Below are 26,521 nucleotides of genomic sequence, written 5' to 3'. Positions count from 1 at the left end.
GGCCGGGATGGTAATTTTTGAAATGCCCTAGCTGCGTTTTCAAACGTTTTCAAAGGGAAAGTAAAAAAAACATTCTATGGACAGAGGAGCATTCTTCTGTCTCTGGTAGCTCTCAATCGAACTGCTCTTGCCGACACAATAATGGACGAGGACGATGCTGGCGAATGGGAGACGAATGTCGGTGAAAATGGTGGCCGGGATGGTAGTTTTTGAAATGCCCTAGCTGCGTTTTCAAACGTTTTCAAAGGGAAAGTAAAAAAAACAAAACCGAGACCAAAAAAAATAAAAGGCATTTTGATAGAGAAAAGAACAAAAAATATATATATATATATATATATAGATAAGGGTACTTTAGTCCAAATGGGTAAAATATTGGTTAGTTTTTAAAAAAATAAAAAAATTTACTATTTTTCTAAAATGCAATTGTAAAGTGGCTATTTATCGAAAAAATCCCTTTCCAAACGTATCTTCAAAGGCAAATATGGGCCCTGGCATTGGTAAAATGACTGAAAGGAAGAATCAAAGCCTCCATTTGGACCCACTTAAGTGTACAAGCATGTCACACAAACCTGGCCCATTAGATAACGCAAAGGTAGACGAAGTTCATCATCCATTAAGCCCGCAGGATACCCAAATGTGGATAAACGTACAGGATTGAAAGGGAAATAATACTTGAATCACACTGCCCTTATGAAGCAGCAATAAAATAAAATATAACGAAATGATCCAAGAAACTAGAAGAAAAAGGTTGTATAACTTGGGAAAAAATATTCGAAGTATAAAATTTTATCAAAAAATTAAAAAAACAGATTCATTGTAAAAGGAAAAAAAAAAAAAAAGTGCAAACTTACTGACTGAAAGCAGCTGTTCGCCTTTTCTTATATAAAAAATTGATGAGGTAGAAGTTATTGGGTTCACTTTATTTCCAAAATCTAGGATGATTTTAGGCTTTTGTCAACTACTAACTAATGATTTCCTACCACTATCATATTTTTTTTTATTATTATTTTTTTTATAATAACCACAATCAGTTGGTTAGACCTATAGCAGTAATGTATTCTCATATTCAAAAGCATTATTTTTCTTTAATTTACAATTGTGTTTGGCCTTACTTTCTTTAAAAGGTTCGGAAAAACGAAAAAATTCAAAAAATATTATTTAAAAAAATTATTTTTTTCATTTTTTACCTCATGCAACCTTTTAAGATCACGCATACACATATTTAATATTTTGCATCTTATTATTATAACAGGATTGCGAAGGAGTGGCGCATTAATTTGACTGTATATATGTATATTGTTTTATTATTATAATAAATATTATTGCACGGCTCGGATGCGAATTGGGCAACAAGTTTGCAGCTGGGTAAAAAATAATATCCGACCGACATTTTTATGTTATAATTTTCTAATTGGTGAGATCTATCTGAATAATTTCTCATATAGAAGTAGAGTTATACTGGAAAACTTAATCACACATGATGACAGTGGTCGACTATATGAAGGAAACTCTTTTCCAAGTTTCGAAGGAAACTCTTTTCCAAATCAAACTTGGAAAAGGAGAATTTCGACTATATGAAGGAAACTCTTTTCCAAATCAAACTTGGAAAAGGAGAATTTAAGAATATAAGACAGGTAAAGTAGTCATTAACCTTCATATTATTGTCTTAAAAGCTTGTAAACTTGCACAGAACAGATTAATAAATTTTGTCAACATGGATTTGATTTCTGAATTGCCTGAACAGGTTCTTCATCATGTACTTTATTTTCTTGCTCCCAGAGACGTAGCCAAAACAAGTATTTTGTCCAAGGCATGGAGAAGTATAGCGTTATCATGTCCCTATGTGGATTTGAGGACCGAACATTACTTTAAGTCAACAGAGATTAGTTTCAAACAATATGTGGAGACTACTTTACAAAACTGCATCGCCAAAAACCTGGGTTTGCAAGCATTCAAGCTGAGAATATTCTACTATAAACCAGAAGAATGGGATAATCTAATTGACCGGTGGATAAATTTTGTGACTAAGACTAGTAGTAGACTTGAGGAGTTTGCTATTGACCTTAGGAAGACTAAGAATGCACCTTACAAATTACCTGACTGTGTTATCTTTTCTTTCAACACATTAATCGAATTATCTTTATCTGGATTTGGACTTGACAACTCTAGAAAGTACTGCAATATAAATCTTCCTCATCTACAACGTTTGGTTCTGTGTGATATGGATGTGGATGATACATTTGTCCTGAATTTTATATTTAGCTGTCCTTTGCTTGAGAAGTTGGTAATCAAGGGATGTGAGATGCTGACAAGTCTTAAGGTTTCAAGTCTTCAGTGGATCAAAATGATTCTTATTCAATACTGTGGAAAGCTTACAAAGGTTGAGGTTAGAGGTCCAAGTCTCCAGTGTTTCTCCTTTCATGGGACTAGATCTATGCCATGTGAAATTGACTTGGCAGGTTGCCATAATTTGAAATTCCTAAGTCTGCATACCTTATGCAAGATGGCAAGTCTTGCATGGGTTCAAAATCAAATATCTAAACTTGTTGGCCTTGAAATTTTGGTCTTAGATTGTCTTAGTTTGGAAACTATAAAGATTTCAAATCCCAAACTGAAACAGTTAGAAATTAAAAGTTGTAAGAGCCTGGGAACTGCAACTAAGATTGATGTTCCAAATCTCCATTCAGTAGAATTCATAAATAATAAATTACCCTTTTATTCCATAAATACTTCAAATTTAAAAAAAGCTACATTTCAGTTTCATCTTGGAAATCACAATGATATTGTTTGGTTCTATAAATTAAAAGAATTATATGAAAAAACCGTTCACATTGGAGATCTTAAAGTTGCTATACAATCTTTGGAAAGTCATACTTTGGTATGTTGATCTATTTATATGTTTAATCTATTTATATGATTAATGTTGCAACCCCTTTTTTAGTTATTTATTAAAATTTTCTTATGATTGATTGCTCTCTAATTTCTTGTTACTACTATGACATTTGCAGAGTGTGATAATCTATGACAAATTTAGCGAACAAGTTCTCCTTATACTGGAGGAACTCAAAGATTTGAATCCCTATGTCACAATTTCATTAATGAGCTCTGGAAATTGGTTGCGCTTTCTGTTTTCGGAGCAATGCTGGGATAACATGTACGTGGCATCATCATCTCTCAATAATGACATTATAAGGGTACGTACTAATTCATATATGTATAATTTTTTTTTTGCGTTGTGTATTATATTTATGATCGACAAATTAAAAATTTATAATAATAGTCTTATTTTTGTTTGTATATTTTTGTAGGTATTTTGCGATGAAGTATTTGATAAAAAAACAGGAAAGATTTGCCGCTTCAATAGCTTTACTAAACCTTGCATTCGCGACTACAACTTGGATGGTGTTGAAATTGAGAGAATAGATTGGATAGGAGAGAGGGATAAAATTCCTCCATTGTTGAAGCCACATCAAAAAGAATTCTACAACATAATCAGCGTGAATTTGAAATGGCAGAAAAATGAGATATGTAGCTAAAAAGCATTGAATACTACCCCTTATTCTATTTATTCTATTCATAAAATATATTTGTAATTACATCATTTAAACCATGAGAGAAAAAAAAAAACAAAAAAAAAAGAATTATTTTACATTGTTTCTTATTTTTCTTTAAATGGATGATAAAAAGAAAATTTTAAATTTTTGCTAAAAAATTGTCATTATTTAAAAGTGAATGGCCTAATGGATGTTACTAGTTTTCCTTATACTATAATATATAATTGAATTAATAAGATAGAGAGCAAAAAATTGTTTATGGTATGCACCTTTAATTGCTTTCTAATATTTATAATTTTACACTAGCCAATTGACTTCATTTTGGGAATTATTAAGCACCCCATGCCCTCCACCATGTCAATATTATCTGTTTGAGTCTTGAAAAATATTGCCAAGCAATATAGAGGTTATGTGACTTCCTATTATGCCACTTCTCTAGCTCTTACACATCAATATTACAATATATTCTTCTATTTTTGTCTGTCCTGGTTGTGAGCCATTGGTTAGTGTAGACAGTGTGGACCCAAGTGTAGAGACCCGACCATGCGAACGCTGTGAGGTCTTTTGGTTAATATGTGGACGCTGGTGAGTTGCTCACACCATGTCAAGCACTTGCGAAATTTTGAAAGGTAATCGTATTCAATCTGTTTTGAGCAATTGAAAGGGTTAAAATACACTATCTTTTAGAATTATTACATGTTTTACACATAAACTTCAAATTAAAGTATTAAAAATGTCAAATTTCCTTCTGAGTTATGTTTTTTTTATCACTTCATGCAATTCTTGACAAATGAATTTTATTAAAATTAATCATTATTGTCACTCTTGATTTTTTTTTTTCTGTTTTATTTCATTTCATTTTATTTTAATTTTGTGATCATACACACATATTTCATTGAATAAAAATTAATCATACAAATTAACCCATACAAAACTACCCATTCATACAAAATTCGTAGCACACTCTTTTATCATTCTTTCAAGCTTTATGTCCTTATATATATATATATATATATATATATCCTTTCTCCACTAATTCCATACAGTAAAAATTTTCTCATAACAAAAAATGCCGGTTTTCGTTTTAGAATTATGTGCCCAATTAAAAAATATTAAAAATATTCAGCCTGAGTATGGTCTAAACTCCAAACAGACTGTGCACTTTTTGACTGTAGGTTTATTACTTTATTATTTTAGTTTATTTTGTAACTGCTTTGAATTCTATTAAATTTTATCTCAATTCATTTATATATATATATATATATATTCTTTTTTTTGTATAGCTGAGATGTGAGAACTGTGGGTTTCGCACAAACAAGGAAGTAGCTATTACCGTGGAAGAGCCCTTCGTTACGGAGGTGGTTTTTTATATATTAAAAAATATTTTTAATATTGTGATTGATGTGAACAAAATTAATATACATACTTTTTTTTTTAATATTAAGTGCGGAGATTGTGAGAGAACTGCTGTAATTGAGATGGTTCCCGGATATGGCTGTCCTTACTCTGCCAGCAATAAATTTTCTCCTTTAATGAGGTTCTCATGCCAAGGACTGATAGTGGTTGATTACTCGTTCGATGGTACTTGGGTGGCAGAAGTTGTAAGTGTTTTCTTATGCTGTTATTTTTTATTATTTATAAACTATTGCATTTTTAAAAAATTATAATCTCTTTTTTCTTTTTTCTTTTTATAATATATTGCATTTTTAAAAAATTATAATCTTTTTTTTCTTTTTTCTTTTTTCTTTTTTATTTTTTTTTATTTTTTTTTAATTTCAGGTGGATTCTGGGCAGGTGGTCAGTATAAACTTGTCTGGCCAAGATGTTTCAATCAAAGATAATGAAAATAACGAGATTGGGACAGTGATGGATTTACGGACACGTTTTACACGTGTTTGAGTATGAAAACTAAAATCTAAGTTTTTGAAAAAATAAAAGTTAAATTGGTGTTTATGATGTTTATGTTGCATGTACTGACTATATTTAAAGATAAATAAAAAAAGATGAGTATATTATTAATTTTCTATGTGTATCATATTAAGTTTTTCCTTTTTAATTTTATCAAATTAAAATTAGATAGCATCCATCTATTTCTATCAACTGCAACTGCAAATCCATTTGAATTCCCTGACGGGGCGAGTGAGATGACAAGAGCCATTCTCATTTAACTGCCCCAGTCACTGTGGGCTGAAGTGCATTTGAAATACAAAAAAACCCACAAAGTTATGGTACAACATGGAAACAATCATAGTAAAAAATCATAGTGCAAAAGATGTGCAAACTAATTCTTGTTTGTGTGATTGTTTTCAAAACGATCATTTTTCTGAGTGATTCTACATAGAACCAGATAGATTCATGGGAAGCGTACACGTCCAAAATTACGAAAGAAACTGCCATTTGCATAGCCACGTGTCTGACTGCCATCTAATTTTCCATCCTATGTGTCTTTCCCTCGTAACAGCTCTTCCCCAATATCCGACTACTCAGCCACCTGTTCACCTTCTCTCTTTCTCTTTCTCTCTGTCTCTTTCTGTTTTCTGTTTCTTTTCTTTTCGGCAACCCACATTTTGCTTTCGATTCAAATTCATCTAGTCGTTTTAATAAAACCATTCTTTGATCCCCATCATATATTAGAAACCCCGTGTATAGCTGGTTATGGCTAAACTGAGGAATATTCCGTTGGCTATTTGAGCCATTTCAACGGGAAAAAAAACTTTCTATTTTTGTTGGTTGTTACAAGCTTCTATTGGATCTCAAATACGATTACACACTTGGCTTTCTGACTAATTATGCAAAAGTTCACCTTCTAGTTTAATAAAAGCTTCACTTGAATCATAAGTACAGGGACAATTTTTTTATCTTGGTTTTGGAACCAAGTTAGGCTGGAAATGGACGTGCTTGAGGAACAGCCTACTTTTGAAATTGGGGTTGTGGTTCCAAAAAGAACTGTGAAGGTAGAAGATGAATCTTCTGACTGTGTGGAGGTTCTTGTAAATGAGTTCAAGAAAGTGGGTTTAATTGCTGAGAGAGTGCTTGGTGTTGCTGATGAGTTTATTAAGGTTCAGTTTTTATTTATTTATTTATTTCAATACTTACAACAAACACTTTACTGTCCCTTGAATTTTCAATTTGAAAATCATTATTTACCTCCTTGAATTCTATGTAATACATATTAAATTCGTTGTCCAGCTTTGTTTACGATTTATTTGCCATTTATCTTCCTCGTTCAGCTGGCAGCATCTTTGGAGACTTTAGGGATGGCTGCTGCCGAGTTGCAAATAACAAAACAGACTCGAATTGGTAATACTATGATGCAATTTTCTATTGAGATTCTTCATTTTCCTGTAGTTCAGTTCATGTTTAGTTGTCCTGTTCTGAAATTGCCGATATCTTATAACTATCATAAGCATACTGTTTCTTCGTGAACCAATGAGCAATGCCACTTTTCAGGGATGGAATTACAATTTCATTGGGAGGAAGTTAAAGCTTTTGAGAGACAACCTGATGGTTCATTGTTCAGTTGGTGTGAGCGGTTTTACTGCTATCAGCATCTAATACGTGGAATTGTGAGTCACTAATATGGAATTCCATTTCATTTAGCAATGATTTTATACTATAATTTAATCAATCAGCGGTCCATGCCCTTTTATCTTATCCAAAACAAATTCTCTATCTTTTTTCTGTCTCTGACGAAATCTGGGCACCGACCAAAATTTGTTTTTGAACTATGCATCTGCTTCTTGTTAATGGTACATGAATTAAATTTTACAGAAAAACAAGAGGCAAACAGCTATTACTCTAAAATATGATGGTAAGGAGTTCAAATGGGAAGTTGGGGAATGTTTGCTTCAGAAGTTGGAAACAGAAGGCATTGTTAAGCGAGTCTTTCCTTTGCATGGTATGTTTTAACTATCAACCTGAGAGAACAGATTGCCGGCTCTGGTATCAACTTAGTTCTGAATTGTAATATGAATTTTGGTTGACAGATGAAACAAAGAGAAAGAAGCTCCTCTATAGTTGGGCACTTCACTGGTGGGACTTCACAAACCAGCCAATAGATGAGATTTATTCGTACTTCGGAACCAAGGTTAAATTGGCTTTATCAAAAAACTATTCATTTAAGAGTTTGCATAACATATGAACAAAAATTTATTACTTTTTGCAGATTGCGGTCTATTTTGCTTTCCTTGGAATGTATACACGGTGGTTGCTCTTCCCTGCTGCATTTGGGCTTACTTTGCAGATCATCAATTTTGGGTGGGTCCGTGATGCTGTCTCTTTTATGTCTTGCATGCTGTTAATCTTAGTTTGTTTTTCTGGTGAATTGTTCTCATAAAAATAGCTATGTTCTTGAGTTTAGGTCGTTGAGGTTACTCGTGCTCCCCATTTTCTTTGTAAGTATAATATTATGGGCTATAATGTTTTCCCAGTTCTGGAAACGAAAGAACTCTGCCCTTTTAGCCAGGTAACTTGTCATTGTTATTGAACTCGAATTCACATTTTAACTTGGTATTTATCTGTTTCCCTTTTCCTTTCTTCTATTATATATTCCTGTCTTGTGATAGATGGCAGATTAGTTATTCAATGGAAGCTGACGTGGGATACAAGCTTTTGGGCATGGACAGGAGTTCTGTACAGTCAGCTGAGAAGCCTGTCAGAAAAGCTCACATAAAAATAGAGAAAGAAGTGTTTCAAAGAAATGAGTGGTTTGGACGACTTTTGCGATTCAGAAATGATGCTCTTGTTATCTTGAGTATTATATGCCTCCAGTTGCCATTTGAACTGGCCTATGCTCATACTTACGAGGTTATGGAGTCTGATATTATAAAGTAAGACACAAGAAGGAAAAGTATTAACATCTATTCTTTTTGAAATGGCTAAATCAAGTTTAATATTTTAGCATTCAGGCTCTGCATGTAAATGGGGTGGAGCTATAACATTGCTTTTGAAATATTTCTGCAACAAACATACTGAACATTTTCATTTATGTCCTGTCAAATTTTTATGGATTTGTGTCTTGAGAATTAAAATTTACCATCTTTGCTTTTCAGGTTCGGGCTTACTGCCATTTATCTTTTCGCCATTCAGTATCTTACACAAGTTGGAGGGAAGATCTCTGTCAAGCTCATCAAGCATGAAGACAACGAAAATAAAGAAAAAAGGGCTGATAGCTTGGTCTACAAGGTATATAACTGAAGGTGTCATGTATATTTGGGTTCTTGTTCTTGAAATTTAGGCAATGCTTCACAGACTTGATTTCTCTTGCAGGTGTTTGGTCTGTATTTTATGCAATCGTATATAGGAGTTTTCTACCATGCTCTTTTGCACCGTAGTTTTTTAACTCTCCGCCAAGTCTTGATTCTGCGCCTTCTTGTCTCTGAGGTCAAATACATAAACAACATTCACCATTATGGTTTTGTCTAGTTCCTTACTCAGTGGTTTAAAATGCTCTTGAACTGGACATTACTTTCCAGGTGTTGCAAAACCTTTGGGAAAATTCTTTGCCATATCTAAAATATAGTTACAAGAAATACAGAATCCGGTAAGCTTCTGTTTGTTTTATTGTCATCACTTAGACCTCTTACATAATGGGATGCAATTATAGCTTGTATATTACCTGAACACAAGCTAATGTTCTTCTGGAGTCAAGAAGCAAGAAAAGGCAGGAAAAAAAATCATCATCGGGGAAAATTCAGTTTTCTTCTAGGGTAGAAAAAGAGTACCTGAAGCCTTCTTACTCTGCAAGTATTGGCGAGGAGATTGAAGATGGACTATTTGATGGTAATTTTGATACTAAATTTAGCTAGAGGATGATGTGGGCATCATCTTAGCAATGACATGTGTCAAATTGGACCTTCTGCTTTGTGCATCAATTAGAGACTGTCTATGTATTTTTATTTCTGTGACTGGTTAGACCTTCAAAACCTGCCTGCAGATCTTTTGGAATTGGCATTGCAATTTGGCATGATTATGATGTTTGCTAGTGCATTTCCCCTCGCTTTTGCCTTTGCTATTTTGGTATGTAATGATTTTACTGATACATTCTGTAATATTATATGAATTTTCTTTTTCTTTTTCTTATTAAGTAAATGAACGTTGGTGGTACGCTCATTGCAGAACAATATCACTGAAATCCGAACAGACGCATTGAAGCTGCTTACTATGTTTAAGAGGCCACAACCCCGTGCTGCTGCAACAATTGGAGCTTGGCTAAACATTTTTCAGGTACTTGAATATATCATTTCAAAATATGTTACTTTGACAGTTTCAGTCATTGTCTTACTGACATGAGGATATCTGTACGAATTTCAGTTTCTTACAGTTATGTCAATATGCACCAACTGCGCACTTTTAGCATGGCTGTACGACGAGGAAGGAAGATGGAAAATCGAGCCTGGACTAGCAGCAATCCTTGTCATGGAGCATATTCTCCTCATGATCAAGTTTGGATTCTCTCGCTTTGTCCCGGAGGTTATTTCACTTTCCTCATTGTAAAAAAAGGCTTTGTAATTTCAGAATCCACATTTCTTCTTATGACTAATATATGCAAAGGCCCCAAAAAGTAAAGCATTAACCATCATTATTTGGAAGATCAAATACCATATAATTCTGATTTTCTTGTAGGAACCTGCATGGGTTAGAGCCAACCGAATGAAAAATGCAACACAGGCTCAAGACGTGTGTTCTAAGAGGATTTTAAGGTCCATCTCCGCAGAGAAGGAATCTCGTGAGGAAAAGGAACATGTTGTAGAAAAGGAATTTGGTATGAAAAAGGAAGAGTGAGGACAGGATCTTTTTAAGTTTTGGACAACTTTTTATCTCATGAGAACAAGGAGTTTAAGCTTAAAATGTTCTTTCCAAGGCTTATATGACTTTGGAATTTCCATATTGGTCGTGTTGTATAAAATTTTTGTTGAAACTGGTTTGTAATTTTCTTTTCTTTTTTTTCACATTTTTCTTGTAGCTAGATTACATTTTACATACAGTAGTAGACAGAAAATTAAAAAAAAAACAATATGAGCCCCTTTATTTCCTTTTGAGTCCGACTATACAAGCAACGGGTCCGGCCTAACCAACCAATCCTCGAAGTATACACAAATTTTTGCCATATCCAACCAATTCAAAGAATTAACAAATTCGTCAATTTGTCTAACTCATATTTACATAAATTACACTAGCAAAATGAGTTGCTATACAACCAATCCGTAGAATTTCATGTTTTTAAGGCAAAACATGCTTCAGAGAGGTTTTTGATTAGCCACTAGAGCTTCCAAAACGACCACTAACTTGTCGAGCATATGCAACAACCGCCTTAGCCCATTTCCTGATCTGAGACTTGAGTTTGTCTGAATCCATATCTTTGAGCTGTTTTCCTGGTTCCAGTGATATCTCCATGAAAGAGAAACAACGATCGAAGGACCTTCCTTTCTTTGCAACATCAACCTTCATAGCATCGCCATTGTTGAGCGAATGAGTCTTCTTGATAGACATGGTTTTTTGAGCTGCTGCTTCTTGGCTCCTCCTGGCCAAGAAACTGCTACAAATGATAGAATACAGAGAGGATAATCTTGGCTTTATATGGTTGGAGAAGTATATCATGGCAAGTAACATAGTATTCTAATGCGTGTGGGCAATCACTTAATTTGACTTTGACTTTTCTAATATTCCTTCGCACTTGTAGATTCATTGGCACAAATTTTTGGCTATGTAAAAATCCTATGATTGATGGGTCTATATGGTAATAGTTGTTTACATAGACTATTAATATTGCTCAAAATGGAATATATGCTTCGCACATAATATTATATATGTATTAGGAAAGTTCCTCATGTTTTCTGCCTTGACAAAACTCAAATCATTATTGTAATAGTTTTCTCGAATTAGAGGGAATCAAAATGGTAAAAATACAAACAAACGTATGTTTCCTAAACTCTTATCAAAACAAAAGGTGCTACTAAATCAAAAATTTTGAATCATTTCATGATTAATAATAAACACAGCCAATGATTTTGAATCATTACGTTGACTTTGATTTGGTTAGAGAAGAGGCTTCTCGGACAAAAGACTCCTCCGGATTTAGACTTGCAGGCCAAGTCAAGCCTAACCAAAAGAAAAATAATATGTTTTATATATATAATCTTCCAAGAACTTAGATTTGTCTATTTTTGATATGATTCAAGTATGCATTTTCTTTCCTATGGATTGGTGTATAGAGACATCTCTTTCAAGCCGAATTAATTATCATATATACTACTATACCCACAATATATATATTGTTGGTTTGCCAGCCTACAAATGAAATCAGACAAGTTATTTGTGGCATAAAAAATCAATTTAGTTTGGGATGGTATAGGACCAATACTACTTGAGGGATTTGGAAATTTGGAAAAACATGCAGATTATTATTTTTCTTCATGATATAAATATAGGATTTTTCTTTTCTGAAAAAAAAAAAGAATATATATATATATATATATAGGTATAAAAATGAAAATGAAATCAATTATATAATAGATGATTGGGCTTCAATATTTGGGCCAGTGAATTGGGTCCAGCATATATGGCCCAAAAGAAACTTCTGAAGAGCTACCGAGTCCGTGAAAGGTGAACAACAAACTGGGATTCCATGCGACAGGGGACTGCTCTCTACGTGGTGTTCGTAATTGTCATATCTGGAAATTCCTTCATCAGCTGGCCAAGCCAAGCCATGACTCCTGAATAGTAATCCTTCTTATACCATCATAACTATTATTTTTACGCATTATATTATTTTGTATATATTGGAAATGTATAATAGGTACAAACAACATTCATGATCCATGTTATTCAATATGTAATTTTGACTTTTTTTTTTATTTGATATTATTTGGGATTTCGAATCAAACCCACCTATTATTTTCTCTAATTTTGGTGAATTTTTGATATTGTTGAACGAAAAGGCCTTAAAAGTATTTTATTTTTATTTTTTTTCAATCGATTTTCTGGGTTTTTCCCCTGTTGAGAATTTTTGTTTATTATGCTTCTGGTTGAAGAAGATTCGGAATCCGTTGTTGAAGAATTTTGTTTTCTTCTACATGTAATAGTACTTTGTGTCGATTTGGCCATGGACAAGTGCATAAATGAAGGTCTATCTATGAATCAGAAAGCAACTAAGGCACTTGAATTTCGTAGATGTTGTTATTTACTTGAAACTAATGGTGAAATAAGCTGCTGTATTTATATTGAGCTTAGGATAGGAATTGGAGTTTGGATTAGGTTAAGATTTTATGAGTTCAAATTATAGAGGACAACATGAAAAAAAAATATGCATACTTTTACACCAATAGCATGTAACAGGAAGGATATAATAGGCATTAGAGGGAATTGTTTTATTTGAAATAATAGAAGCCAAGGATGGAATTGCAGGGCATGTTGTTAATCCATCAATATTCATGCATTAAGGTGGTTTGGGACAAGGTGGGATACATGAACGAGGAACAATGATCACATTGACTTGTATGGATGATTCTATCATATAATTCGAGTAATTTTCTGCGGATCTTGTTTTCTTCATTGCAAGACTAGAAATGAAAGACTGAAAAAGATCGAGCGAATATGAATTTTTACTTATTTGATGACATTATGTTCTAATTTGAATTTCAATTAACAAACATAATGGTTGATGATCTAAGGAAATTTATTTATTTTTTTTTAATATATATGTTGCAGCGACTATCTTTTCAAACTTTTGCTCATTGGAGATTCTGGTGTCGGCAAGTCATGTCTTCTACTGAGATTTGCGGTAGGAATTCAATTACACATCTTTCAAACTTTCACTTTTTGCATTCAAATTATAGTTATCACAAGAAGTCTGGTTCAGTTTTGTAAATGGTATAGCTAAATATCTTATATTTTAGAATGAAACTAGCACAATTTTTTGTTGAGAGTAAGAATATATATATATCACAACACCTGCTGAAATTTTGTTTTGATGAAAGCATACTTATATGTCATGAACTTTATGTTATTAAGATTCAAATCCGCGGTCTATATACTGGTTGATATATTTCTCTTTTTTGGTTTTCTATACATCAAGCATTGAGCTACAGTTTGTACGGATATAAGGATGTTTGTTTGGAACACACAACTTTGTGTGACTTCCTTTTTGTATGGTCTTCATTTTCTGCATTTTGACAATTATTTTCAATCTCATTTTTATAGGATGATTCTTATGTTGAGAGCTACATAAGTACCATCGGTGTTGACTTTGTAAGTACGGTGTGACAATTTCATACTTTCAGAGTTTTTGGTGTTATGTTTTCATGGTCTGTTATTATTTCCTCTAATTAGAAAATCCGAACGGTAGAGCAAGAAGGGAAGATCATCAAGCTCCAAATTGTAAGTAAATCCTGTTCTTCCAATTTCTAAGGAGTGAAGACGAATGTTGATTAAGCCTCTAATAATGAAATCTCGGGTTTGCTCTTTTCAGTGGGATACTGCTGGTCAAGAGCGATTCCGAACAATTACAAACAGTTACTACCGCGGTGCACATGGCATTGTTGTATGCATCTGCTTCCTTCATATACCAATTTGAGATTTTGTGTTATATAATGTTACAGATGAATTTTTATGATTTGCTGCCCTTTTGCTAGATTGTCTATGATATTACTGATGAAGAAAGCTTCAACAATGTCAAGGTCTGGCTGGAGGAAATTGATAAATTTACCACTTCAAATGTGAACAGGCTCTTGGTTGGAAACAAATCTGACTTGATTAAGAAGAGAGCGGTTTCCTATGAAACTGCAAAGGCATATACCTAAGTCACTAATTTCTCTTTGATGCATGTTGTTACTAATTTCATTTTTTTTTTTTTTTTTTTTTTTGTTCGTTCATGTTATCTGGACCTTTTTTTTTTTTTTTTTTCTGGTTTATAAAGGCATTTGCAGATGAAATTGGGATTCCATTTTTAGAAACAAGTGCCAAAAACGCCACCAATGTGGAGCAGGCTTTCACGACTATGGTAACAGAGATAAAGAATAGGTGGGTTTGTACCCTTTATATGCTTGCATGCTATAAACTTGAGCAGAATGGTTGATCTAACTGGTTTAAATATAGTCAAGCATTCTCAACTTCTTAGCAGTCAAACCAATATGAGTTTGATTACCTTCCACTGGCTTGTGTTCATTGTAGAATTTCCAGCCAACCAGCAATGAGCGCAAACAAGGCTGCCACAGTGCGCATGCATGGGCGCCCAGTTGCCCAGAAAGCTACATGCTGCTCCTCTTGATTAGGCAGCAAAAACAGCGGTTTTGGTTTTGCACAGGTCCTTAGATTTGACCAGATACAGTTCTCAAGTGTACACTACTTGGTGCAAAGCTCAACCTGATAGATCCTTTTTTTATATGTTATTTTGGATTTGGAAAGAAATATCAATAAGAGATCGAATCAACATGGTTATGACATTTCAATTTCAAGAGAAAATCTAATTTAATATTATCTTTTGGTTTTATAGGCATGATGTCCATTATTAGGCTGATTGCCCCCGCTTATGATACTGTTTCAGAGAGAGAACATGCAACTTGCAAAAACCTTGCTCTCTGATCCGATGGAGGGGCAACTATAAGGTTTACCCACTTAGCAATCTACATGTTAACACATTGTGCAACATGGAAAAAGATTATAAAACAAAAGAAATTAAGTCTCTTTTCATGATCATTTGGACCAAAAGATACTGCTATTGAATAAACTCAATATCTAACGTTAACAAAAAGATAGCACCAAGCCAAATCCAACGATCAAATATAAAAAAGTCTCAAAATTAGGAAAAGCACACTGTAATTAATCAACCCTCTCTGACTCTCACTTCTTCTGATCATGGAACTTTCATAGTCTGTCTATTCTTTGGCTCTCACGTCCGGGCATGAACCTTCACAACCTGTCTATTCCTCTTCTTGACACCAGACTTGGCAACCTTGAGGCTCCTGTGCACAACGCTCAACCTAGAAAGGGCTGCCTTCTTTAAATCTGGCCTGTAGTAGTTACTGGCTACCTGCAAGAATGAAAATGAGTTGCATTAACATTAAGAGCCACACAAATAGATAGATGCGAAGAGCAAAAATTGTGATTGCCGACCACAAATGAGTTAGATTCTTGCAAACATAACACCATCAAAATCCATTTCAAATTTTTGAAAGAAAAAGAAAGATAAGACCACAGGCCAATTATTTAGAGGCATACAAATATAAACACGAAGCCTACAGGCACCCCACTGAAACATAAACTAGTCTCCATCTCTCTATAAATAAGAATATGTCTGTAAAACACTAACCAGAATAAATGATTGCGTGCTCAGAAGCCAAGCGTAACAAGTGTATTTCATAGAAGAAACCATTAAAGATGGATCTTCTTACATGTTAGAGGCTCATCACCGCAGAAGAATTAGGCACCATACACATTCAAACGAGAACTAAGCCAGTTTTATTTTATGCTTGTGGGTATAGCCCATGGGTATGTTCAGTTGGGCACGTATAGAATCTCTTTTTCAAACTAACAATACTATTTTTAAAACATGCAAACCAAATTTCCAGATATCAAACAGCGATGGAATAGACAAGGTCCTTAAAACTATCGACCACTCTAAATAATCTTCAGTTTCCATATAGACTAAACAGATACATCCATGCACATACCAAGCATATATACATACATCTATATATAAATATGAAGTTAAATTTACCTGATTATCAACTGCATCAGCCATCCTGCGGAACTCTTTCTTCATAACAGACTTGTGAAGCAAAGCAGAAGGCTTGTTTTGTTTCTTGGTCTTGGTGGTTGCGAGCAACACACCTTCTTTACCAGCAGGTTGAATGGTGATAGTTTTCTTGTTTGCCAACCCTAATCAAACAATTCCCACTTATAAGATGAATAAACAAACAAACAAATTTTCCCATTAAATAAAGTGAAAAGAGCCCAAATTCTCAAAACACATTCTTGTCCATTGAACAGATTAATATTGCTTTTGCAATTTATGAGGATGAACAAATCAAAACATATCGTAAATAATTCAAATCTACTACGTTGCAATCATTCATTTTCTCTTAGAATGCCTAAAAGAAGCTTTACTCGCATAAAACCATATATACTTTCTCATTCCACTGGAAGTTTCACTTTCACTCCACAAAGATTAAATCTTTGGTTTTCCTTTCATTAATTAAAAGAAAAAAAAAAAAACAATATTTAGAAAGAGAAATGCATGGTAGTACCAGAGTGCTTGAAGGAGTTGAGATTGTAGAGGTTGTTGCTCTCTTTGCTGAACTGAACTTTAGCGTTGCCCCTTCCAAACTGCTTCACCAAAAAGCTGTTATTCTTCTTCACGATCTCCCAGATCAACTGCCCTGGTACGGTCGCCATCTCCTCCTGCACACCACATAGATCTATCTCTGTTACACACCTCCTCCAACATATGTTTATATATATATTTACAGTTTCAGCACAACAATATGTACTCAGAAAAATAAAAAAGGAAAATTGCGAAGAGAACCTGTCTAGGGTTTGATACGTGAGCTCTTGCAGGAGACTTTGGAGACTACAAAGAAGAAGGGTTTTATGTTAAGAACTTATATACGGAAACCCTAATTGCATTTTTACCGTTTGGACGATAATGCCGTCCAACATTTTTATATATTACGTCTATACCCCAATAGAATAGTAAAGTAATAAATTATTTAAATGGTAAATTATATTTACCAAAAAAAAAATATATATATATATATATATATCAATTTCGATCTCTTAAAAGTTCTTTTTTCAATGTAAACATTAAAAATGTCACAATTTTCTTTTCACCCAACCAAAAAAAAAAAAAAATGAAGCATGTTACAATGTGAAAATTATACTTTTCTATTGCCAATTTTTTTATAAAATTTGATGGAATAAATAATATAACTTTCAAAAAAGTTCTAAGTGATATTATTCTTTAGTTTTGTCAAATTTCAACATAATTAACAAATAGTTAACTTAATTGATAAATTAGTCAAGTTTTTAAATCTTATTTTGGTATTGCAAACAAAATTATCTGGAGACAAATTCGAAAGTATTCCAGTGTTTCGTATTTCGTAATTACTTTGGTAAATGACAATCTTTTTGCCCAACGACAACATTAAGCCGTTGGATTACATACTCAAATTTACTTTTCTATCCTTCTAATGTAACATCATTTTCTGAAGACAAGAAGGCAACAAAGCAAACGCCAAAGAAAACAAAAACAAAAACGAGGAAGCAATTCAACAACACCAAAACATGCCAGAGATACAAACAGAAGCACAAAAATGCAACACCACCTTGACAGTGTTTTAAGGTAAATGCATGAATTTCAAGCAACAAAACCAAAGTATGAATAAGGGAAGTGCCTCAAAAGAAATTAATAATATCATGACAAATGGCAGAAGTACAGTGGGGAATGAAGTTATTTGATCTCTGGAATCAAATTCTAAAACTAAGAAACCTAATATCAGGTCATGAAACACCTAATACTAGGTCACCTTTACAACTCATCTAATGTTACATTATATACAGAGCCATGAGCAGCCTCCATTGATCATACGGCTACCAGTTTCTACAACATCGAAATGTCATGAAAATTATACAAAGGGATTCTACCACACAGGCAGATCGTATAATGCATGCTGCCAACCGAACATGGTTAAATAAGAAGCATCAGCTAACTAGGCCGCAGAAATTGAATCAAAAACACCCCCCCAATCCAAGGAAACAAATTTCAAAGGTAAAATGTAGAGCTACCGCAACATTTCCCCCAAGGAACCCACCATTATGTGTTGCTTGATGTTAAAATGCGGTGTGTTTGTCGTGCCGAACCATTCATTGCTTCGTTTATCCTACTAAATACTAATTTAAGGGGAATACAAGCTATTAATGGAGCCTTTGGTTTCTCAACCACTTGTTTTCTCTCTTCAGATTGCTTGTGACCAGTCAGTGAAGACAGTTTCCTAATCTTTTTAGGCAACAAGCCAGATTTCTTTGTTTTTGGTGACTTCCTAGGAGAATGTCGCGGTTGCAATACCAAATGCTTGGTTGGAGTTCTTCCACTTACTGAATATGGCTTACCATAAACCATTTCACCACCTTCCAGATCATGTTCCATTCTGCTTAACAAATTGTCACAATAGCTTTCGTCCAAAACCTCCACTGTGAGAGGATGGCCCACAATAGCTTTACCATTCAATTTACTCATGAGGGAAACCAGCGGAACATGCGGCGGCCTATACTTCGCTTTCACCTCAAGCTTAACATCATATAAAGAGGCATCAGGGCAGTAATTTCTAGTAGAAAAATCAGATGACTGATATCTGCTGTTATTTGTAAAGCGTGATTGACGATAAGGAAGTAACCTTTGTGGTGTTAGCGAGGCATCAGGCAATAGCTTCACCTCAGATGTTGACCCTCTCATATTGCACTCCCGTGGGGGTAGATGCTTGCTCCAGTCATGCAACCCATCAGCCTGGTCTTCAGAAACTGGTTTGGAATTTGCTTGTAAAGTGCAATTATACGAACCAAAGGATCCAGTAGTGCCATTGCAATCAACCTTTAGATCAGAACCCTGAGAGAATCCATCCAAATGCTCTATACCTGCCAAACAAGCATTGGACTCATCATTTATGTCCACATATTTTCTTGAGTCTTGTTTTCTATCTTTATTTACTCTTGAATTCCGCTTTCCTTTTAACTGCCACTCTGAAGTACCTTTCTCTATCCTCGGGCCAATATCGGCATGAACAGCTGCTGAACTGGTAGACCCACTCTCATTAATTCCCTCATTTTTCATAGATAAAGCTTCTACCAGACTGCTTTGACTAGATTGCCTCCTCAATGAGCCAATTTGAGGCCTTCCAGATGAAGAAGGCATAAGTAAAGGAGAAAGGCCTGACAAAAAATTAAGACGACAAATCTGCATAAGGAGAAATTTTCTACACTCTCCAGGTCTCAGATTAAGCACAGAAGAAAATTAAGCAAATTAAGCAATTTCAAGGGAAAAAGGGAAGGACGAAGTGATTCATTAAAACTTAAATGTCACCAAATGCACGTGTATTAGAGATTAAAGACTTGACAAATAAGTACTTGACCCAAAACAAAGCATAAAACAAAGTACAGAACACAAGCAAGACTATATAATAAGTCCATATAGTTGGGCTAAACCAATAAAGTATATTCAAGAGGCCAAATAAACAATATCTACACATAATTGCAACACATATGCACATGGCTGAAATGGTAAGGGAAGAAACGGGGATGGGTCAGGCCTAAGTTTGAATCTTACAAGCAATAAAATGCATTAAAAATATATATGCAGATAATGTTTTTACACAGGTTTGACGGGTAAACTGTTGCCATAAGATTGAACGGAAGGTTACACTACAACATTTAGCAGCTAAATAGGACATAAAATAGCTGGGTAACTTTCTAGGGATACCCACTTCTCCAAAAAAAAGCAGCATTTGAAACTGTAATATAATATAATACTATTACACAAGGCAAGGTAGAACACAACGCTTGTTATCCTTCTAAGTTCAACTCTCTATATGGACTAAACCAATAAAGTATATTCAAGAGGCCAAATAAACAATATCTACACATAATTGCAACACATATGCACATGGCTGAAATGGTAAGGGAAGAAACGGGGATGGGTCAGGCCTAAGTTTGAATCTTACAAGCAATAAAATGCATTAAAAATATATATGCAGATAATGTTTTTACACAGGTTTGACGGGTAAACTGTTGCCATAAGATTGAACGGAAGGTTACACTACAACATTTAGCAGCTAAATAGGACATAAAATAGCTGGGTAACTTTCTAGGGATACCCACTTCTCCAAAAAAAAGCAGCATTTGAAACTGTAATATAATATAATACTATTACACAAGGCAAGGTAGAACACAACGCTTGTTATCCTTCTAAGTTCAACTCTCTATATGGACTAAACCAATAAAGTATATTCAAGAGGCCAAATAAACAATATCTACACATAATTGCAACACATATGCACATGGCTGAAATGGTAAGAGAAGAAACGGGGATGGGTCAGGCCGAAGTTTGAATCTTACAAGCAATAAAATGCATTAAAAATATATATGCAGATCATGTTTTTACAGAGGTTTGACAGATAAACTGTTGCCATAAGATTGAACAGAAGGTTACACTACAACATTTAGCAGCTAAATAGGACATAAAATAGCTGGGTAACTTTCTAGGGATACTCACTTCTCCAAAAAAAAGCAGCATTTGAAACTGTAATATACTATAATACTATTACACAAGGCAAGGTTGAACACAACGCTTGTTATCCTTCTAAGTTCAACTCATTATTGCTCAACCTTACAGCGAAAAATATTATGATAAATGTATGAATCTAAATTCACATGTCTGTACACAAATTGGTCTGCTTATGTATCAACCAAATTCCTATAACCCTGTCAGAAATATTAGCCGCTCCAGTGCTTTTAAGAATCCTGGCTTTACCGCATGGTCAACTCACGTCTCTCAACATATTGAATAATTATCCATTACATCTATTCTATCAATTAAAGCTCATAAATGAGCTGCTTTCATACTAGGAAATTAGGGTGCAGGCAGATGTTCCTAAACTAATGTTTCCTTCGCATGGACAAGCATGTACATGTTTTAAACAGTTTCCAGACAGCCTGTTCACCAAAATTATAGGAGATAGAACACATAATCTGTCTATCAAGATGCCCAGTTTCCCTTTAAAAGTTTGAAATAATACTCTCCTTCAAAACTACAATTATTTTCATTACACCACATGCTACCCAGTCTGACCTTCATTTTCAGATCCGAGTTCCCAAGAAGTTATTCCAAGTCTCAAATAAAGAGAAACTTTAAGAGCATTCTGACAGATCCTTTACTACATGCCTATGTTTCTGTTTATTCATCTTTTCTAACAATATATTAGATAACATCATCACATAAACCAATAGAGAATGAAAGAAACCCACATAGTATTTACTGCAACCTTACCTGAAGAGTGCTTTTCCTCCCCAACAAATGGCACATCAAATAACCTATCAGAAGAATCATTCTCAGCTAATCCAGATATACTGGGAATTTCAATCTCCTTTTCCTTGCTATTAATTTGGGAAGCATCACAAGCTTGGTCAGAAGCATCTAAAGTCCCATTTTCGCATGAAACTACAGTGCTGTCTGAGTTATTATTAATTACTACAGAGAGACTTCTCTTTGATTCAGTAGATTCGATGCCAGAAACCTTGCCATCAGTTAATCCCCCATGAGGTGAACCGCATGAAGGGGGAAGTTGATTACAAACGACTGGAACAGACACCATAGCCGTACTCTCTAAAACCTTTGTCAGAGGACGGCGACGGTTCTTCCTTTTTAAAAATTCATGAACATTTGCCACTTGAGATCTCTTCCTTCTCAGTGATGAGTTAGATTTCCCACCATTTACACTAATTCCATTAGACATGCAGTTCACATTGCTTGAATCAGAGAGTGAAGCATTATCTTGTTGGACTAGCTCAAGAAGACCTCCAGCATGGACCTTTCTTTTGCATCCTACACCAATCCCCAAGTCCTCAAGCCCTCTCATTCGCTTAACTCCCTCTGTTCCATCATCTTCTGAATCATTTGGGGTTCTCCGTCTCCTTCCCTGCACAGATTGCACCTTAGAAGAACTTGTATGATTTGGTTCTTCAAAAGATATACCAGATTGAGATAATTCCTGTGCTGAATCTGAATTATCTTCAGAATCACTCACATCATCTTCCATATCCCCATTTTCATTGCCTGAATTAGACATGGAAGGTGACTCTCTAGCTGAACTACCATGCTCACCACCAGAATTATCCATTCTAGCACTAAACTCCAACCGATCCTTTCCCAGTCGAGCATTCTCGATTTCAAGAGCATGGAGAATGGCATCTTCCCTCCGTGCATATTTCACAGCCTTTTTATTGGTATTAGCTGCAGATACCTTTGCTTTTTCAATGCATTCATCATATTCCCCACATCGAAATGCCTTTACCCTCTTTGACTTTTCAAGGTTATACCAGTCCCTAAACCATCAATTACAATGTCAGAGCATGCCCATATGTCAATCTAAAGCAAAGCACCTAAAAACATAGACAAGGGATAATAATGTCTCCTTCCAACAAATAAGAATGAAAAGAAAATTTCTTGAAAAGAAAATTTACCCCTTGAACCACAACTAACACATGTACCAAACAACAAAACTTAAATCACCACCATCATAGATATTAATCTCCTAAGGCAGACAAAAGAAAATTCAGGTTTGGGTTCATAAAATTCTCTCAATAAAATGATAAGAAAAATGAACATTTGTAACCCAAATCAATATCAAACCCTTACAAAGATCTAATATTTGCATAAATACATTAAGACTAAAGATTATATTCAAAGCAAATTACAACACATGCAACATGTATGCAGCAACCACCATCTAATACACAGCAAGCCTCAAGCATGAGCCATGTGCCACACATATACCTTGAAATATATTGCCCTCTGCCTTGAAGGCCAAATTTCAGGCCATCCCAGCATAACTCAGATAAAAGAAGTAACCGATTGATAAGGAATGCCCTATTGCAACCATTTGAATTGTTAACTAGAAACAATAATTTACACTTTTTTCTCCTCTTTCTGTTAACAATGAAATCAAACAAACTGAAATATACATTAATCTCTCACACTCTACCATATTACATCTCTAAAAACAAGCTGACCTCTAAATTCTTCACATAAATAAGTTCTTAATTTAATTTGGAACAAGCCTCTCCCAAAGTGGAGGACAGAAAGCAGAAGACATGGTCACATCAGGATCAGGTTTGGTGATGGAAAACAATAATCTTAACTCCTTAGGACTAGAACACATAAAGGCAAATGCACAAGTATGAGTCTAAACATTGCTAGCCAGTAGACTGATACTATAGTGTACATGATTTGAACCCCACATGGAATGTCCATTTATATCTAAAAACATGGAAAGTAGGATTAATAAAGGCTTTGTTCGGCAGTTGATTAGATGATTAGATGCTCAAACGCCATAAGATTCGACTAAATTGGAAATTTCAAGCCTACGTTTACCCAAAACTTCTCTACATATTACTTTAAATAGAAAATGATATTTATTCATGCTATCAAACTAATTGAAATTGAATATTTCAACTTGAGGGAAAAAATAAGTGTGAGAGAACTAACTGCAAAGAGCAACTAACTGCAAATCTAGGAAGAACTAATTCAGTTCAGTTGATAATGTAAAAGCCAAGGCAACAGCAACCCCTTAAGCCAGATATTAGAAGGCAACATCCTCAATCTTGCTAGTTGCTATTTTAAACAAATATGACACTTTTTTGTACTATATACATATTCATCCAACCTATTTCATAAGAAGCATATATCAAATCCAAGTTCAAAAAACTGTAAAAATGGGGAAAAAAAAATAATGATAATAATTCCTAAGATGAATGAAAATCATTAAACCAATCAAACCAAGTTCATCCAATGCAAAAACTATGTAAAGGAGGTAAGATGGGAATGATTAAGAAAGAACAGCAAACTTACACGCTTGCGTCCTCGCGACCCAGAAGCTTCACTGGAGTACCCGATCTCGGTGAAACTAAGCAACTCTCTGACAACTCGTCAAGACCCATTATCCGACCGGGCCACCACGACCCATTCCTCCGGCGGACCCAAACCAACCCACCCACCGACGCATCGATACCCTTGTTACAGGTCTCGCCAGAACTCCCCATACCTCAACCGATAGCTCCCCCCCAACCTAAAAGAAATTCCGAAATCCAATAAAGCTGTGATCTCAAACAAGCTCAAAAACAATCTCAACCGTCCATTTTTAACCACACCCAAGTCCAAAAAATCCTCCACAGCCTCACTTTCTCGAAGAAATGCATATGCTCCTTAAACCTAAAGAAAAATAAAACTTCAAAAAAAAAAAAAAAAAAACCCAAAAAATTAGAAAATTTCAATCTTGCATGCAACCCAAAACAAAGAAAAAAAACCCAATAAAGCAAAATATAAAATAATGTATCGAAAAACCTCCATGGAGTAGCAGAACATATTAAAAGAAAAAAACAAAAAAAAAAAAAACAAAAACAAAAAACAAAAAACTGATTACAAGGGTTTATGTAATAAATACATATAAAGCTATACCTCTAAATGAAGAGGATCTGTTTATTTTGTTGTTATTAATTTTTCAAAAAATTGAGGAAAATTTGTTTTGTTTGAAGTAATATCGTATTTTTGAAGTGATATTGCGATCTCCTCTGCTTGATATTGTTTACAATATATATCGCTTTGGAGCTCATCTGCATTCCACTGTGTACGGAGGCAGAGATAGAGAGAGAGAGAGTTTCTGTTGAAGAAAGAAAGAGAAAGTGCTTGTGCTTGTGCTTGTGTTTGGATCAAAACCGTACCTTTTGGTATCTTTTTTTGCCGAAGAGGGAGAGAAGACAGAAGAGAGAGAGAGAGATTAAAGAGAGAGAAAAATAAAAATAAAAATAAAAAGTAAAATAAAATAACAATTACCAAGTGATGTATACAAATTTAGCAAAAAATAGAGGTAGCATTGCATTTTCTATACTGTTCTCACTGTACCGTTTCTATACTTTTAATTTCCATGTCAGCATTAACTTTTTTCCCCTTTTTTTCGTTTTTTTTTTATGCATTCAGTATGACCATTTCATTTATTTTGCTTCTTATTTAAAAAAAAAATATTGATTTTGCTTTTGTCATTAAATTGATTTGTTTCAAGAATCGTGTATATTTTATTTTTTTTTAACATATGATCAGATAATATGAGAATTTTTGTTTTTTATCTGTAAACTGTAAATAATATACTATATGGTAATTTTAGATTATTTTTAATGTTTGCTTCAGTGTACAATTCGAAACAAGACATAAATCAAATAATTTCCTTTTATACATGCGTTTAGAAATGCATTAAGTAACTTCTTCTTTTTTTTTTTTTTTTGGCGTAGAAATACATTAACATGTAATCATTAAATTATAAACAATTTTTGCACAATATATAAAATAATTTAATTGCTTCAAAATTAATGAATGTTTACATAATATGGTAATTTTTTTCAATTTACTTGATGAAAAGAGTATTAAGCACATAAAGGTTATATGTTGATATATATTTTTACCATAACACTAGTGAAATTAAATTATTTATAAAATGATATGGTAACTAATGTGGTAATATATTTAATTGATTGGTATTGAGTTTAACTTGTTCATTTAAAAATTTAGTTATTCATATATATATATTTATATTGTACAAATTTATCAACAACTAAAATAAAACAATATTTTCTTAATATAAAACTATATGTAATAAATAATTTGATAGCCATAACACAATTAATATTATGAATGCGTATGTGAAATGCAGTATGCTTACTGTGGGAGTTATTTGCTATATTAGAGGGTTAGAATTTAGTGTTCAATCCGGTTTTTGTGATGTTGAATTGGTAAGTGATTCAAAAATTGACATACAAGCTATCACATCTATATATTGTAATCTAGGTGCTCAAGTTTTAACTCAACATGCTATGAACTTGACCTCTTTTGAATTTTGGATGGAAATTAGTCTTGATTGATTAGATCAAGCTATCTAAGATGATATGTGTATTTTTAAAATTTCTCTTCATAAATTTTTTTTTTCAAAAAATAATATATATGAAGGTAAATGTGAAATATCAAAATATAAAACAAAAACTATTATTATTATTAATTTTTTGTTCGTGTTCAAAGTGGGAAATTCAGACTACGTGCATTGGTCAAATAGATAATATACTTTACAATGTCAACTTAACTCTTTGCTGCAACGATATGGTATTATGTTTTTGTGTTTAAAAATATGAAAGTGTTTTTGTTTATGAAGTAATAAAGT

General features: G+C 33.9%; 5 protein-coding genes and 1 non-coding gene across 11 annotated transcripts; 3 read left to right on the top strand and 3 right to left on the bottom strand.

The window, feature by feature from the left end:
- The first annotated feature begins 1,714 nt into the window (after positions 1-1,714).
- LOC107403733 (F-box/LRR-repeat protein At2g42720) lies at positions 1,715-3,536 on the top strand. The gene is made up of 3 exons (XM_016010650.3): positions 1,715-2,386; positions 3,009-3,194; positions 3,309-3,536. Exons 1-3 carry the CDS (start codon positions 1,715-1,717, stop codon positions 3,534-3,536), a joined length of 1,086 nt encoding a protein of 361 aa, XP_015866136.3.
- Positions 3,537-6,076: 2,540 nt separating this feature from the next.
- LOC107403849 (anoctamin-like protein At1g73020) lies at positions 6,077-10,502 on the top strand. Of its 4 annotated transcripts, none has more exons than XR_007239358.2 (16): positions 6,077-6,613; positions 6,785-6,854; positions 7,005-7,120; positions 7,326-7,452; positions 7,541-7,641; positions 7,720-7,811; positions 7,897-8,019; positions 8,120-8,383; positions 8,606-8,738; positions 8,823-8,936; positions 9,029-9,096; positions 9,205-9,335; positions 9,490-9,572; positions 9,672-9,779; positions 9,877-10,025; positions 10,179-10,318. XR_007239358.2 is itself a non-coding variant. In XM_048469226.2 (16 exons), the coding sequence occupies exons 1-16, from the start codon at positions 6,443-6,445 to the stop codon at positions 10,335-10,337; spliced, it is 2,019 nt and encodes a 672-aa protein (XP_048325183.2). In that variant the 5' UTR covers positions 6,088-6,442; the 3' UTR covers positions 10,338-10,502. The 4 variants fall into 4 exon arrangements, 3 of the variants coding, with proteins under 3 accessions (XP_048325183.2, XP_015866251.3, XP_048325187.2); XM_048469226.2 differs by having other exon boundaries at positions 6,088-6,613; positions 9,867-10,025; positions 10,179-10,502; XM_016010765.4 differs by having other exon boundaries at positions 6,089-6,613; positions 7,915-8,019; positions 9,867-10,025; positions 10,179-10,502.
- A 1,574-nt stretch (positions 10,503-12,076) lies between these two features.
- Positions 12,077-15,040, top strand: LOC107404169 (ras-related protein RIC1). Its single transcript, XM_016011118.4, has 8 exons — positions 12,077-12,275; positions 13,263-13,335; positions 13,755-13,802; positions 13,884-13,931; positions 14,023-14,094; positions 14,186-14,341; positions 14,470-14,573; positions 14,724-15,040. Exons 1-8 carry the CDS (start codon positions 12,181-12,183, stop codon positions 14,818-14,820), a joined length of 693 nt encoding a protein of 230 aa, XP_015866604.2. The 5' UTR covers positions 12,077-12,180; the 3' UTR covers positions 14,821-15,040.
- A 208-nt stretch (positions 15,041-15,248) lies between these two features.
- Positions 15,249-17,232, bottom strand: LOC107404159 (large ribosomal subunit protein eL28y-like). The gene is made up of 4 exons (XM_016011112.4): positions 17,077-17,232; positions 16,799-16,952; positions 16,270-16,430; positions 15,249-15,582 (listed from the first exon to the last, which is right to left on the bottom strand). The coding sequence occupies exons 2-4, from the start codon at positions 16,944-16,946 to the stop codon at positions 15,442-15,444; spliced, it is 450 nt and encodes a 149-aa protein (XP_015866598.3). The 5' UTR covers positions 16,947-16,952; positions 17,077-17,232; the 3' UTR covers positions 15,249-15,441.
- LOC112490313 (small nucleolar RNA R24) lies at positions 15,877-15,967 on the bottom strand. Its single transcript, XR_003054566.3, has one exon. It is a non-coding gene; the product is annotated as a small nucleolar RNA R24 (small nucleolar RNA).
- Positions 17,233-17,926: 694 nt separating the features above from the next.
- On the bottom strand, positions 17,927-25,171 carry LOC107404122 (uncharacterized protein At1g51745). Of its 3 annotated transcripts, XM_016011077.4 has the most exons (5): positions 24,775-25,031; positions 24,169-24,544; positions 21,589-22,643; positions 19,296-19,475; positions 17,927-19,181 (listed from the first exon to the last, which is right to left on the bottom strand). In XM_016011077.4, the coding sequence occupies exons 2-5, from the start codon at positions 24,357-24,359 to the stop codon at positions 18,364-18,366; spliced, it is 2,244 nt and encodes a 747-aa protein (XP_015866563.2). In that variant the 5' UTR covers positions 24,360-24,544; positions 24,775-25,031; the 3' UTR covers positions 17,927-18,363. The 3 variants fall into 3 exon arrangements, with proteins under 3 accessions (XP_015866563.2, XP_015866559.2, XP_015866557.2); XM_016011073.4 differs by lacking the exon at positions 24,775-25,031 and adding an exon at positions 25,038-25,171 and having other exon boundaries at positions 17,927-19,475; XM_016011071.4 differs by having other exon boundaries at positions 17,927-19,475.
- Positions 25,172-26,521: the final 1,350 nt, after the last annotated feature.

This window comes from Ziziphus jujuba, chromosome 1, assembly GCF_031755915.1.
Source record: "Ziziphus jujuba cultivar Dongzao chromosome 1, ASM3175591v1".
Lineage (NCBI taxonomy): Eukaryota > Viridiplantae > Streptophyta > Magnoliopsida > Rosales > Rhamnaceae > Ziziphus > Ziziphus jujuba.
Note: the sequence above shows the minus strand (reverse complement) of the source record. Positions and strands in the feature narration are given on the sequence as shown.

Excerpts from the sequence above, each read along its gene's own strand:
- LOC107404159 (XM_016011112.4), bottom strand. The coding sequence starts at position 16,946 with ATGGCGACCGTACCAGGGCAGTTGATCTGGGAGATCGTGAAGAAGAAT. Across the intron at positions 16,431-16,798 it reads CAACTCCTTCAAGCACTCTG|GGTTGGCAAACAAGAAAACT; the intron begins GTACTACCATGC and ends TTGTTTGATTAG. Across the intron at positions 15,583-16,269 it reads CTGATGCAGTTGATAATCAG|GTAGCCAGTAACTACTACAG; the intron begins GTAAATTTAACT and ends TCATTCTTGCAG.
- LOC107403849 (XM_048469226.2), top strand. The coding sequence starts at position 6,443 with ATGGACGTGCTTGAGGAACAGCCTACTTTTGAAATTGGGGTTGTGGTT. Across the intron at positions 6,614-6,784 it reads TTGCTGATGAGTTTATTAAG|CTGGCAGCATCTTTGGAGAC; the intron begins GTTCAGTTTTTA and ends TTCCTCGTTCAG. Across the intron at positions 8,937-9,028 it reads TGCGCCTTCTTGTCTCTGAG|GTGTTGCAAAACCTTTGGGA; the intron begins GTCAAATACATA and ends ATTACTTTCCAG.
- LOC107404122 (XM_016011073.4), bottom strand. The coding sequence starts at position 24,359 with ATGGGGAGTTCTGGCGAGACCTGTAACAAGGGTATCGATGCGTCGGTG. Across the intron at positions 22,644-24,168 it reads GGTCGCGAGGACGCAAGCGT|GGACTGGTATAACCTTGAAA; the intron begins GTAAGTTTGCTG and ends TTGATGGTTTAG. Across the intron at positions 19,476-21,588 it reads GGAGGAAAAGCACTCTTCAG|GCCTTTCTCCTTTACTTATG; the intron begins GTAAGGTTGCAG and ends ATTTTTTGTCAG.
- LOC107404169 (XM_016011118.4), top strand. The coding sequence starts at position 12,181 with ATGCGACAGGGGACTGCTCTCTACGTGGTGTTCGTAATTGTCATATCT. Across the intron at positions 14,095-14,185 it reads GCGGTGCACATGGCATTGTT|ATTGTCTATGATATTACTGA; the intron begins GTATGCATCTGC and ends CCCTTTTGCTAG. Across the intron at positions 14,574-14,723 it reads GTAACAGAGATAAAGAATAG|AATTTCCAGCCAACCAGCAA; the intron begins GTGGGTTTGTAC and ends TGTTCATTGTAG.
- LOC107403733 (XM_016010650.3), top strand. The coding sequence starts at position 1,715 with ATGGATTTGATTTCTGAATTGCCTGAACAGGTTCTTCATCATGTACTT. Across the intron at positions 2,387-3,008 it reads GAAAGCTTACAAAGGTTGAG|AGTGTGATAATCTATGACAA; the intron begins GTTAGAGGTCCA and ends TGACATTTGCAG. Across the intron at positions 3,195-3,308 it reads TCAATAATGACATTATAAGG|GTATTTTGCGATGAAGTATT; the intron begins GTACGTACTAAT and ends ATATTTTTGTAG.